At 41.5% G+C, this 13,481-nt stretch overlaps 1 protein-coding gene and 1 long non-coding RNA gene across 4 annotated transcripts in view; one reads left to right on the plus strand and one right to left on the minus strand.

The window, feature by feature from the left end:
• The window catches only part of MYO7B (myosin VIIB), a 59,178-nt gene extending 46,640 nt beyond the window's left edge, over window positions 1-12,538 (minus strand). For all 3 annotated transcript variants that reach the window (XM_030027472.2, XM_030027471.2, XM_030027470.2), the window contains exons 1-8: window positions 12,368-12,538; window positions 5,959-6,001; window positions 4,469-4,582; window positions 3,685-3,837; window positions 2,235-2,419; window positions 1,277-1,398; window positions 442-584; window positions 236-349 (exon numbers count right to left, since the gene is read on the minus strand). In XM_030027472.2, the coding sequence (XP_029883332.1) occupies window positions 236-349; window positions 442-584; window positions 1,277-1,398; window positions 2,235-2,419; window positions 3,685-3,837; window positions 4,469-4,582; window positions 5,959-5,976 (849 nt within the window). In that variant the 5' untranslated portion in view covers window positions 5,977-6,001; window positions 12,368-12,538. The remainder of the gene's footprint in view (window positions 1-235; window positions 350-441; window positions 585-1,276; window positions 1,399-2,234; window positions 2,420-3,684; window positions 3,838-4,468; window positions 4,583-5,958; window positions 6,002-12,367) is intronic.
• LOC115346897 overlaps window positions 1-13,058 on the plus strand; it is a 28,109-nt gene extending 15,051 nt beyond the window's left edge. Inside the window, exons 4-6 of the long non-coding RNA XR_003925298.2 lie at window positions 7,411-7,486; window positions 10,702-10,803; window positions 12,987-13,058. This is a non-coding gene — a long non-coding RNA (uncharacterized LOC115346897). The remainder of the gene's footprint in view (window positions 1-7,410; window positions 7,487-10,701; window positions 10,804-12,986) is intronic.
• Window positions 13,059-13,481: the final 423 nt, after the last annotated feature.

Here is a 13,481-nt window from a genome sequence, read left to right on the forward strand (position 1 = left end):
AGTCTGACTTTGATAGAAAGCTTTGAACAGCCACAAGCTGCCTCCCACTGGCAGACTTTACAATAAGTCTTTGAAACTGAGGCTAACAGCACTTTCGGTGTTACTGCTTCTGGTACTCTAAGGAAAGGACTGTTCATATTTGGTAACTACCCATCTGCAGCTCCTATTGATTGTAATCGCTCGCTGAGAGATCAAATGGCAGAGGGATAATGGAGAAGAAAGCAGAGACTATTACCATTGTGAGATAAGTATACTCTGAAGCAGTGCCCAGATTCAGCATCTTTTTCTGCTCTGTATTCATCCCCATTAGCATGCAGTAGAAGATGTGATAGTTCCTCTCCTCTGGAGCCTAAAAGAAAGAAATAGGCCAATTGGACAACCTTGTCAGCATAAGCTTGTAACACAGGAGCAGGCAAAACATACATCTGCCAGTGCCCTCACCTGCCGGCAAACCCGGGACTTCTCCAGGAGAAACTGTTCTATCCGGGCTCCTTCTATTACACCATTGTGGTTGAAGTGAATATCAATATATTTCCCAAAGCGGCTTGAATTGTCATTTCGAATTGTCTTGGCATTTCCAAAAGCTGATGGGCAGGGGACAGAGATAGTATATGGATTATTGCAGTTAATGAACATCAGGTCTATTTTTATGCCCTTCTTTTTTGCTGCTGGTATTTTACATGTTGTATTCCAAATGACAGTGCTGATAAGCACTGAACAATGTCTGGTCTCAGACTGCCTCCTACAGAGAGAGACAGGGATACTGTGTATCCAGATAATTGGGTCCTAAAAGACATATTCAAATGATCCAAATATATCCTATATCTGGCCAGCCAACAGAGCTGGGCAATTCTAAAGACCTCCAGAAGGACTTCCTGGGAACACACTTGATCCCTCTACAGAGAAAGATGGGTGTCTCAGGGAGCTCCCCTATAGAAACATCCACGCTTGGCCAGTCACTTTGCCACTATCTAGTGTGAATGTTAAACCAGGGGTCTTTACCTTGGGGTCTGCATTCCCAAGGACTCTTGTTCTCCTGGCAGTTCCAGGTTACATACTATAGTGGCACCTCCTCCTACAGCGTGGGAGATGCTGTGGACTTCATGGGGACATGGCAGAAAAGTATAGAGCACTTCTACCCTGCATCACCAGTGTTTCAGGGGTTTTAGCAGTTATGCAAATACAATGGTTCAAAGATCTGTTTCTGAATTTTTGTCCTGATACAAAAATCCTGAGATAAAGGTGGTAAATCAAGCATGTTTGCTAAATAACCCACCTTCCAGAATGGGGTTGGCCTCTAGGATTTGCTGCTCTATCCAGGAATGCTGGCCACTGACAGCTGCCAAAAACTGTAGTATTAGCTTTGTGCTTTCAGTCTTCCCAGCTCCAGATTCTCCACTGCAGTAAGAAACAAGACCATGACAGGTTTCCTTTCTTCTTTTTTGGCAAAATGGCAGACCAAGTTTAAAAAAAAAAATCCCACTTATATTTACCCTGTGAGGGCAGATCAGATTGTCTTTCATGGAGGGCTGGAGAATTTGTCTTTCATCATCTTAACTGCTAAAATTTAAGTTGTCTTTTAGACTTAGGCTGAGGACTAAATTCTCCTACTGATTAAAAACAAGCAAATCCATGGAAGATATTCTGTACCAGTGCAAATTAAATGACCACTTGCTTTTATCCTTTAACGCATTACCAGATTTTCAATGCTAGTCTTAGCACATCAATAGAATTGCCTCAGCTGTAATTAGATATTATTGCAATGAGACTATCTGGTTCTTCACACTGATGATTAACAGAAAATGGATACATGTTATGTGTTTATAGGATGAAGAAAGCTTCCCTCCATCTTCAGGTTAGCAGAGGTTGTTTCTCTCCAGGAAATCTCTATTCTCAGAAAATAGATGTAATGTAATTATCATGTTCCCATGGTAAAACATAGCCTTACATCACACAGGCTCATATTTTATGTTTCTATATGTAGTGACCATGTGCAGAATGTATCACCACATTCAAAGATTCTGGGGGAAAACAACAGACTTCCGAAATCCCTTGCTTATGTTCTACCTTTTGCAGCCCTAACTGAAAAGGAAGTAGCAGGGGAAAAATATTTCCTTCCTGTTGTCTCTGGTCTTATCTGTGCCCTTCCATTTGGAAGGTTTCTTGGGTCCAGAAAGGTGCCTCAAAAACATGCCAGACTTGGTTTCTGCTACTTGTCCACTGAGTCCAGTCACCTGATCACACAGCACTGGTCCCTCTTATTCCTCTTCATATTGAAATAACAGTTGTCTGCAATGGCGAAGACATGAGGTGGTAGCTCTCCAATCCTCTTGTTAAAGTACAGTCTGATCTGATCGACTGTGTAGAGGGGCAGCAGCTGGTATGGATTCACTGCTACCAAGACTGATCCTGTGTAAGTCTGGAAAACATTTATGAGCGTTACCTCTAGCAGCAAACCTGCAAACAAGAATACAACCAAAGCCACTTACAGTACAAATCTAAACAGAGGCAGGAGGGAAGCCTGGGAGATCCACAGCAGCACTTAGGTGAGGCTGACCCTGGTTCCTCACTGTAAGCTGCTATTAAATATCCCAGGATGTGAAGGTTTTTGTAAAAGGAAGAATGCTAGCTATAATCTCCTTGCCAAATCACAGCTCAGTTCACTGTCTCAAGCTAAAGCACAAGAAAGTCCAATTTGACCTGGCATTTTTGTGTGTTATCATATGCTGTTTTATAGTGTTTTGTTAAGCTGCTTTTTTGCTCCAGTGCAGATGTAGCTGAACTTTGCTAATGGGCAAAGTTATGGTTGTGTCATTCATGCAGTCATTTAGTAACATTTGTAAACAACAGCACCATTGAAATGGAGGCTGTTGAAGGCTGTGGAAATGCAAGGCAATAATATTGTTCAAGAACTTCTACATAAGACACCTGCAGACTGCTAGTGTCTAATGAACAGGTCTATACACACATCTTGGTAGTTATAACTGCAGCATCTATAAAATCAGTCCTTGTTTACACTAAACATCACCACATCTGTGTTGTAAGAGGCAGTGTATATAGTCCTATACACCAGTCCTATAGTGTATATAATATGGGAGGCAAAGCATGGAAAAACCTGAATGTTATTATCATATTACAAACTGGGAACTAAGGAACAAAGAAACTAAAAATGCCGAATTGCTCAGTCACAGATAAAACCTGTAATGGACAAGAAATGAAACCAGGTGTCCTAAATATCCAGATTTATTCTTTATCTATTTTATTACATCAAAATCAAGTAAACATTGACTTGGACTGGAGGATAATCCAAATCATGTCACTGTGTACTAGTTAGATTGATCTGGGTCACAGCTGCATGTAATAGCAGCACTAAACTGTAACATGGGCTGGATTTAGCTAACTGTCAGTCACTGGTGGAAATGATCACTCTAGGAGAAAGTAAGCAGGGTCACTACCTATGCATATCTCTGATTTCAGAGACTGCTATTAGGTCTCTTCTTCACAGCCAAAGTACTTGAATGAAAGAAGAGAAAAAACACATTGTGTCTCCCTGGCACCCTCAATCAGCAAAGGAAGCAGAGGGCCCCATAAGTAAAAGGCTTGCAGGCTGCTCAGGTGGCTCCACTAAATGTGTAGTAGACGTCGTTCCTGGAAAGTACTATGCCTGGTGACCTTGGCACTCACATAGATTTTGTGCTCCTGGTGGCGGATGAGGAGGTTGTGCACCATGCCTGCTTCATGGAGATCCCCAAGGCAGATCATGTCTTCCACCCCCTGGACAGAAGAGGGGTGCATCAGTCGCACCATGTGCATGTTCCGAGCCGTGATCCAGTGTTCCTGAAAAAGGCAAGGCATCAGCTTTAATGTGTTATGCTGTTGCTCAGAGGAAAACAAAGGAGAGCTGTCTTAGATCAGAGCGAGCTTTAGTATAATCCATGCTCAAAGCAGCATATTCTAACAAACAGTTGACTGAGCTACAGAAATTAACTGGTTTGCTGCTCCCCAGGACCAGATGATTTAAAACACTGGATGAAGCCTTTCAGGTGGGTCCTGGACATCACCAAATTTAGCATTGTTCAGAGTGTAGCTCTGCCAGGTCATCACAGCCACAACATTGTATGAGGTAGGGATGAAACCCCAACTATCTTCACTGGGAACATGATTTCACCAAAGGCTCCACCAGATTTAGGGATTGGAGCCTGTCCATTTCCTTTTCTTAACTACGTAGATATAACCTCTAGCTGAGGAAGATCTGAGACTTCATAGTGCTGGGACCTGGAGATACTAGGGTATCACCCTATACTTGCTTATTTTTAGATTCTTTCTTTCAGTATATCCTACCAGACATTATCAAAGTCAGACCATTTCACTAGATGGAGCTTTGGTCTGACCCAATAGGGCCATACTTTTGTACTTTGTAGTTTTGAATTTTATGTTCATCTTTAGAGAAAGTTATAGTGTATCCCACCTTGCCTTCGTCATCCTCCAGCAAGATCCGTCCTGAGTCAGAGTCCTTCACAACTGCCCCGATAGGGACATTAAATTCACTGTTTAGTTGAGTGTCCAGCCACACATGATCACCCTGGGGAGAAGAAAAGATATCGTCAAGTACAGTGACATACTTGATGCCATGTAGCTCACAGGCATACATCTCTTGGTCTTAATTTTTTAGTGATTTGATTTCTTTAGCAGTGTTTAACTGGGTAAGTTCTTACTGCTCGCAGGCAGTACAGTCTAACGGTTATAGTATCGGGACCTCTGAGTTCTGCTCCCAGTTCCACAGCCGACCTGGAAAATGACTTTGGACAAGTCATCAAAACCAGCTATCTCACAAGAAGAAATGAGGCAGCACCTTTTACAAGGACAGCAATTACTCAGGTCCACTACCTCCCAAAGATTGGTGGGAGGGCACAGTGAAGGCTGGTGAAGTGCCCTGGCAGCCTTACATTAGCTATGGTATTCTTTCAGAAGAGATGCTTGAAAACATAGTCATTACCAGGAAAAAGAAAAATAAACAAACAGATGTACAGACTAGATGCCTGGAAATGTAGAGGGCTCTATTGCAAGAGTTTTCAGATATACTTTCTGCTATAGCTAAAATCACGTAGAAATGTTAAGTGCATACATGATCTCTCATTGGAAAAAAAAAAGTATTCTTTATTCAGCCCAGCTCTTCTGTTCACGTTTGTAGAGGCATGGCAATATGCTGCCTCTCTGCAGAGCAAGCAAGCAAGAACTGCTCTGCTGTCACTGGAGCTCACTGTGTGAGCTACAGCTGCCCTTTCCTAGGAATGAGCAGCATCTTGGTGTTGCTGTGCTACTGTCTTGGTTATACTTCCCTACTCCAAGCCCCCGGGAGTACCTTCTCTTGCTCCAGGCACTAATACAGATGCAAACAGAAAGCTTTACTGTAATGGCTGGAATGAAAACTGAACAAAACTCAGATCTGTGGGTCAGATCTTCAATGGGAGTGAACTGGCTTTCTAGCTGAGTGTCTTGTCATATACAATTTTTATTACATACTGTAGCATTTACTGTCAAAGTTTCAAGGTTTTTACTGAAATATTATTTCTTTTTCCTCTCAAAATACTTTATGGGCTTACATTTAAAACCAAACAACTGTAGTGTAAAGCATCTATAAGCATTGCACAAGGTTATGAGGAATGTTACAGGCTAACAGCTCTTGTTTGCACTGAATAAAACTCCAGAGGTAATCTGTGCAGTTTCAGTGCCACACCTTGTGACAGAGGTCACCAGCTCAGCACGAGCACAGCCAGGCTAGGCAAGACACCTCTGCATCTCTAGTCTAGATTGATATTATTTTATTAGTATGATTTTATACCTTGTTGATACTGGGTGATTGCTACTTTCTTTTTGAGTTGAACATGATGTTAAGGTAATTTTCTCCTCTTTCGGCCTCAGGCTAATCAGTAAATCACACCAAAGAATAGGACTTACCTTTCTGAAAACCACCATTATGTTTCAGATCACTGTACGTAACCTGCAGTGCCAAGAAGAACATAACGTTAGTCCAGAGAAGGGCTCAGGCTTTGATCAGAACAGACAGTGGGGTTTCCTTGAGATGTTTCCGTGTAAAAAATAACAGAAAAGTGCCTTAAAATAATTCTGCTTATGGATTTTGTTAAAGCAGAAGAGATTATAATGAGCTACACCCAATGTAGAAACAATGAAACCATCTACCCAAAGCAAAGAACCTGCAGCACTGGGGTGGTGGTCTGCTCTGAGTTCTACCACATAACCCTGGAGATGCTCTCAACCCTGAAGAGGTCACTGTGCACATTTTCATACTGAATAGTTCCCTCAATCAAATGCTAGGCACATTTATTGGCTGAATTTCAAGTCTGGCTCACAAATAAAAAGACCCCACAATGCCATGTAATTTGAGGGACAATAGTTACCTTTGGCTTGTCCATTAACCCACCAGTTCAGTTCCTATGAGTGGCTAGCCCAGTGACACAAATTCATACTTTCCTGAGCTGCTTAGTTCCCTCAGACCCTCACAGCTTGAACCTACTACTGTATAGAAACTGAGGTTTAGAGTTCGCCTTCCTTGGCTGGAATGGGAGGGGTTGCAATGAAGGCATGAGCAGGAAAATAAGGAACTGGAGGGAACCAGAATAAAATCAGGAACTCACTATCAAGAACATAACAGTGAAAAGACTGGTGGCCAGAATTCTACACCAGTGCTTTGATTAAAGGGTGATGCTGTTTAGGCTGCGATCCTTGGAACAACTAAGGAACCAAAGTCTTCAGAAGCCGCTTCCTGTCCCATAGGCTACTGCAGCTGAATTTTGGGAGTGATTCCAGGACTAGGTGTGATTTGCTGGCTCCCACTCTTGCTACAGCAGGAAGGCTGCTATATGTGTTTTACTGTGTGTGGGAAATCACGGGCAAAGACTCTTTGCTAAGTTCCCTTTAAATGTTTCCAGAGTTCCAGACAGGATTTTTTACCTGTTATCTCTTCCTACTAGCAGGAGTGATCCATGCATGGTAAGGCTGTTGAGTAACCTGGGATTCAGTAGCTGCTGTGTGCAGCAGACATCAGTTATTAGCCCAGGTCTCCACAGCCTCATATTCACAAACTCACAGCTGTGTGACCCATTCTGCTCCCTCCATTCCTCTAAAGGATCCCTCCCTCTACCCATTGTTCCAGCACACCCAGAGAAAAGGCTCAGTTCAGAGTTGATAATAAGAATGAAATGCTTGCAATAAGCAAAATGCTTCATAAAATGCTAACCTTGGACCAAAAATTAATTCTATTTTTACCCTTTAATGATCTATTATTAATGATGTTTTCTTAGCATTTTATCTCAAACACATTTTACACTTTGTGTTCAATGAGGACATATTGAACCATCTGCATCCCTTCCGCACATTCCTGTTTGACAGCAAACTGCTTGGAAACCACTTTACAAGATGAGTGGACACTACAGGACCAGAAAATAATCTTTGGCACTTATTCCAGGTAAGTCCATGATCTCTCGGAACATGCCCCATGAAGAAGAGAGACGCCTGTTCTGGTTTTATCTTGACACTCAAATCTAAATTTCTTGTTGTCTCATAGCCTTTTGAGAAGTTATTTTATTCTGGCCCTAAATTGTGCTTGCCTCGGTTTTGGATAGGTTCTCTAGAAACTTTGAGCAAAACAAGAAAACTAGAAATTAACTGATTTGGAAGCTCTATTTTCTACCTGTGCTATACAGATAATCATCAAAATCCCAGTTTGCAGTACCATTAATATTAGTGATTAATGGGATACTTCATCAGTAATTTCACTGAAATCCTTGAGATTTCTTCTATCATGTGTAAAGGCTTTAAAATCTTATGTTCAAAATGTTTGATAACTATTTAGAATTCTGTGTAATATGTATGGTATATATTTTTGAGAGGTACCCAAATTTCATTACTTTTCTGATTGAATCATTTAAATCATTTTATGATTTATCTTCATTTTATGGCAGGGCTATACAAGTTTCTGAGGTTTAGAACTTTGTAACTAAATTATCAGAAAAGCCTTTCAAGTCACCACTTTATTTTTGGAAATTCATGCTCTTGAAAAATGAAGATTACCATTAAAAAACCCCCAAGGTGAAGTTCAGGGTTACCGTTGTTTTCTCCCTCTTGTTTTAATAAACTTCAATGTTAAAAGAAATCATTGCAGTGAGAGAATTAGGGCTCATTTTATCACTTGCTTTCCTATAGCTGCCCACTTTTTTTACTTATGTTATTTGGGAAGGTATAAATATCTTCCATAAATCATGGTCTTATTTAAAATCGATGGCTGCATAAACAACCTTTTCTTCAGACTAAACGGAAGGAGCAATTATACTCCTGTATGCAAGATACTGCCACTGTTGTGGGTTACACCAATGTCTTACCATAAGGAGGGTGATTAGGGTAGCAAAATGGAAAGTAGGAAGTGCTTGACAAGCTACATGATCTTTGTGCCCTATGTGTGGCTATAATGGGCTATACAGGAGTGTGGATTGAACAGGGTTTACAAGCAAGCCCAGAATGACTTACCACTTTAAAGTTATCAAAAGATATGCTGAAAATAGCTAATTATCAAAATTACAAAATGTATTGTGATCCCAAAGTGAAAAATAAACAGAAACTTCAAGAGATGGTGGACTGCTGATGTAGAAGTCCAATGCTAACACATTTTAAAGCAGAAATTTTAAATGTAATTTTCACATAGGTGACCCAATAACAAGAAGAGAAGTGGAATGTCATGCTTAATAACAAAAGCTGGCACATGGAGAAACTGCAAGGGCTGTGTCCCCAACACAACACCGTCTGACTATATTAAGAACTGATTTTCCCTGTGAGACTAGGGCAACCTCCAGAGCTCATCTGTAACTAAGACAATTCTCAATTTTGTAGCACAACATCTACGAAAACTTAGCAATGCAACATGCATCTGTTCTTTTTCTGGCTACTTGGTTTTTTTCCTGTTGTTTTCTTACACTCTCTCAAAAAGGAACTTCTGTCTTTCATAATCAGTTATTCTTAGGGTGAAGTCCTCGTGCTCTTATTCAGGACTTAGGAACTGGATCTGCGTATTAACTTCAACAATGTGATGACCTGTTACTATGAGCGATGCAAGGTGGTACATAAGCATGGTACATAGCAAACAAAGGTCAAAGATGGGCCATGGTCAGCCACAGTGGCTCACAACTGACAGGTACTTTCTCACCTGCGCCAGAAACCAGAATACTGCAACAGAGCAGAAATGTCTACCCAGAACAAAGAGGGAGTGGTACGTGCAAACACGAAGCACAGCAATACTGCGTCACATCAAAGGTATAGCTAGCTCCAGATCCAGTCTATGATAGCAGCCGAGAATGGACGTGTAGGGAGGAGATCCCATATAATCCTGGGATACACAGTTTCAACATTTAAAATGCTTATTCCCAGTTAAGTCATAAGTGGCCAACCACCCACCTGCTTGAATGGCTGCCTTCTGACAATGCCTGGCTCGCTCTGTTGCTTTTCTTTCCAAAGTAATGCAGCACCATAAACCAAATTGCACCCCACAGGATGGGAAATGACCTCTCCAGAAGAAATCTTCACTGTCTGGCTTCTGCACCCAGTTCCCTCTTTTTCATAAGCATTGGAGTAAGAAGGAAAAGGAGGGTGAAATGGGCACCGGTGCCATTAAGGGATCCCTCACCAAGTGCCAGTTCCCTCCTGCACAAAGGAGGAAATGACTGAAGCATGGTTATTTATTACAGGACTTTGCTCCCAGTTCAGCACATATGTCATTTCCATGTCAGGTGTTCCAGTAAGGAGGGAGGCTAATTCTTGCCTGGGTGAACCTTAAACTACAATCTCTCCACAGTGCCTGAATCCCTTCAGGTTTCTGGAAAGCACTCCCAAAAGAAAACCCTTTAGCATCTGGTCTTATGCTGCTCCAACACCACTGACTTCCCTGGGGTTCTCTTGGAGTCACCCTATTAGATAAGAGGAAAATCAGGCCCTTATCTCTCATCTCTCCCCTTGGTTTTGCACAGCTCTTTCTGCAAGGTCAGAAAATGCCCATCAGTCTTTGTCCTGTTTGGAGTGTTTCACAGTACCTAGAGCTCAAAGCAAAATAAACTCATGACACTTAACTGAAATTGATACACACACATATATAAAGGGACAAAACTTCCTGGTTTTGTTATCATTAATTTATCTCCCAGCAAACACTCTGTCTCTGTGTTCCAGTATCTAGGTGCATGTTAACTCCCTATGTGCCCAACTCTCTCTTTCCAAATTAGGACAGGATGGCCAAGAGCTTCCCTCTTTCTGGTTGCTCCACATGTAATCTCTGTAATCCTGTGTCCTTCTTGCATATCTTGTTGAATTCCAGCACTAGAGGTGATGTATGGGAAAGAAACAGAAGTGTAGTGTACCTGTACAGAGGCAGATACAGGGTTTCTCTAGCCAGAGCAAGGACCCAGGAGTCAGGCACATTTCAACCCTAATGGTGAGCCCAAACCGTGAAGACAAGATTTTTTCCATCCACCTTAACCCAACTGTATAACCTTCCTCCAGGGCACCGTACACAACAGGTGGCTTGCCTCACTACGCACTATGCTGTATGCCCTTTATTAAACATGCAAATGAAAATGTGCAATAATTATGAACATGAGCTAACACACCTAATACCTTAATTCTTATTTTCTTGTTTCCTAGGTTCAGTGTAGCTGCACTGTATGATAGGAAAGACAACAAAAAGCCTCCATGTCAGAGACAGATTCTTGGGGCTCCTGCTGTAGTCCCGTATCCAAATCAGAGGTAATCATTCGAGCATAGCAATAAATAGTTGGGAGTAATGTGTGTTTATCCACATTACATATTTGTGGTTTAATAGTAGCCTCCTTACCTGAGAGTTTTGTTTAACTTTTATAGCAGAAATGAAGCTACAGGTGCAGAAATAAAGCATAGGCCCTTCAGGGCTCAGAGACTTTTAGAGAGATGCAGGAAACCACAAGGCAGAGAGGAGACCTTTCTTAACGTTTCTAATTGTGCAAATAATTCTTATTCAAGGATTTTGCCTCAAAGTAATTCTTTAGCAGATTTATTTCTGATACAACAATTTTTAGAAGTCTGTATGCTGTATGTGATTAACAAAATTTCAGGTACTGATGTTATTAGATGAAGGTCAAATATTGGCAAATAAATCAAAGTACATACTTTCATACTACCAAGGCAGATATCTAAACCCAAAACTTTTTGTGTAATTAGACTATAGGGAAAAAACTGCCATGCATATTTCTTCAGCAAATGAAAGATACCTGCTGAAATTCCAAATGGAGTGTGTTTTGGGGCAGAGAGTCTAATTCTAAAAGTATATAAATTTTTAACACTTGTGACCAAGACGCAGTGAGCGTGCTATTTCAGAGAGAAGTACAGTATTTCTGCCCTAGTACAGTATATAAACTGTACGGGATGGAAACATAGGGAACTCAAGATAGTCTGAAAGAAAACCACAACTCTTTGTATGGCTGAAATACATATTGGAGGGAAGATGGATTTCCACAGTTAAGTCTAGATATACTCAAGAGCCAGAAAACATAAGCTGAAGGAGTAGACACTTGATATACTAAGTGGAAGCAGCCTAGATGCTTTGTAAAGCAATGTACCTAATGACAGATGAGCAGGTGGCTTGCTAAAGGCTTCTTCAGAGAAGTGCCTGTGAGTGAATAGGAGTAGCTCAGGTTTGGGATGTCACTGAGCTGTGCAAATGGGGAAAGACAGGAGCTTGCCAGGAGTGAGCAACTCTGTGTACTGCTGAAGACAGAGTTTAATGAGGGACTATGTGGGGTATAGACACGTTTGTGGTTGTAATTAGGGGTAATTTGTAGTATGGTCTACACTGATAAATAATGCACTGAGAAAAGCAACAAATTAAAATTGGAAAATCCCTGGTGAATTTAGTCCTGCTGTTGTTCAGAGCAACAGCTCTGTCCGGGTAGACATGTGTTAACAAAACTGCCTCTTCCTGACAGCTTCCTAATTAAGAGATTGATGTCAGGATCAAACAGGTTTAATTTGCACATGGCACTACCTCTCACATTTCCTCTCCAGCTAAATCAAAGTGGCCTTGTCATATCTGCATCACCGAGTCCTAGATGCCAAGCACCATTTTATGTTAAACTAGGGTTTTTTCTGAGGTTTCTGAAGGGAGGTGGTTTGGATATAACAACTTGTATTTTAAACTGTTCATTCAGAAGCCCTCCTGTCTACACTAACCTCCTTCCATTCCTCTAAGCAGATTTGTAGCTTTAAGTCACTGATGTCTGTTAACTCTGAAAGGCGCACTGCAGGGAACAAAGCAAACTAAATAAGAAGTACATACCAGTAAAGGATTTCCAAGTGCATCCCTTGGTTGTCTTGAGCATTCTGTCCCTCAGGGAAAGGCTTATTTCATTCCAGCCAGTTCATGATGTTGTAAAGAGAGGTAGACTGGTGGGGCTCTGGTATCTGTGTCATTACACGCCTTCACACACCCCAAATGGGCGCTGCTTACTCTGCTTGCTAGAAGGCAGGTCATTCTCCCCCACTGTGCAATCCCATTATGGTCTGAGTGTCACTCCATCCTTCCTTTTGGGATGCAGCCAAGATGGTATTACAAGAGTATATTACAGGCCGGTAAGTGCCAAGTTCTGGCTCATGAGGGACAAAGACATGTGCATGCAAGCATGCATGCTAGTGCGCACGCTAGTGCACGCACACACGTTACCTGCAGAATAGCTGTCAGAATTGATGCCCAATTATTCAGCATTGCTGAGGTGAGGTTGCTTAAGACACAGGTGCACCCTCTCCTGTGTGGTGCATGTGGCATGTCACGACACTAGGCTCAGCGTTAGGAGGTTTCGTTTCAGAAGGATGGGAATTCATAACTGTTAGGAAGGAACCTCTATGCCTCCTTCCATTTTCAGTAAATGCAGAAATGCTCTATTCTCTCATCAATGCAGCCTCAGCGCAGCTGGAATTTGGGACAGTGGCTTGCCATCACTGCAAAACATGACACATATTTATAAATGACTAATTTCCAAGGAAGGCTATCGTCATACTCTGATCCTGCTTGGAACTTTAGTATGTGATAGACTTATTTGTTTTCTGGGCACCTTGGTACAATTTCCAGGTACCTTGGTAAACACTATTCAATCTTTTTTTTTTTTTGTTAGTTTCTATTTATGTTTCCCCTCGTCCATTATTTTCTGTTACATTACTCCCAACTTGTTATTTCCTACCTTAGTGCTTTGTCTGCAAAGAACTTTAATTGCTGTGTTGTAATGGGTCACGTTAAAGTTGTCATACTGCCTTCTATTTAGTCAGTTGTAGAAAGCCATTACATTTCTTTATGAAAGTCAGATAAGTGAAACAACAGGAGCCTCCCATCACATACTGGCACATGTGCCTGCTCCTTTGATAAACGATGTAGGTGAAACCACACAGTGCAAAGAGCT

The sequence above is a fragment of the Aquila chrysaetos genome, chromosome 10 (genome assembly GCF_900496995.4).
Source record: "Aquila chrysaetos chrysaetos chromosome 10, bAquChr1.4, whole genome shotgun sequence".
NCBI classification, from domain to species: domain Eukaryota; kingdom Metazoa; phylum Chordata; class Aves; order Accipitriformes; family Accipitridae; genus Aquila; species Aquila chrysaetos.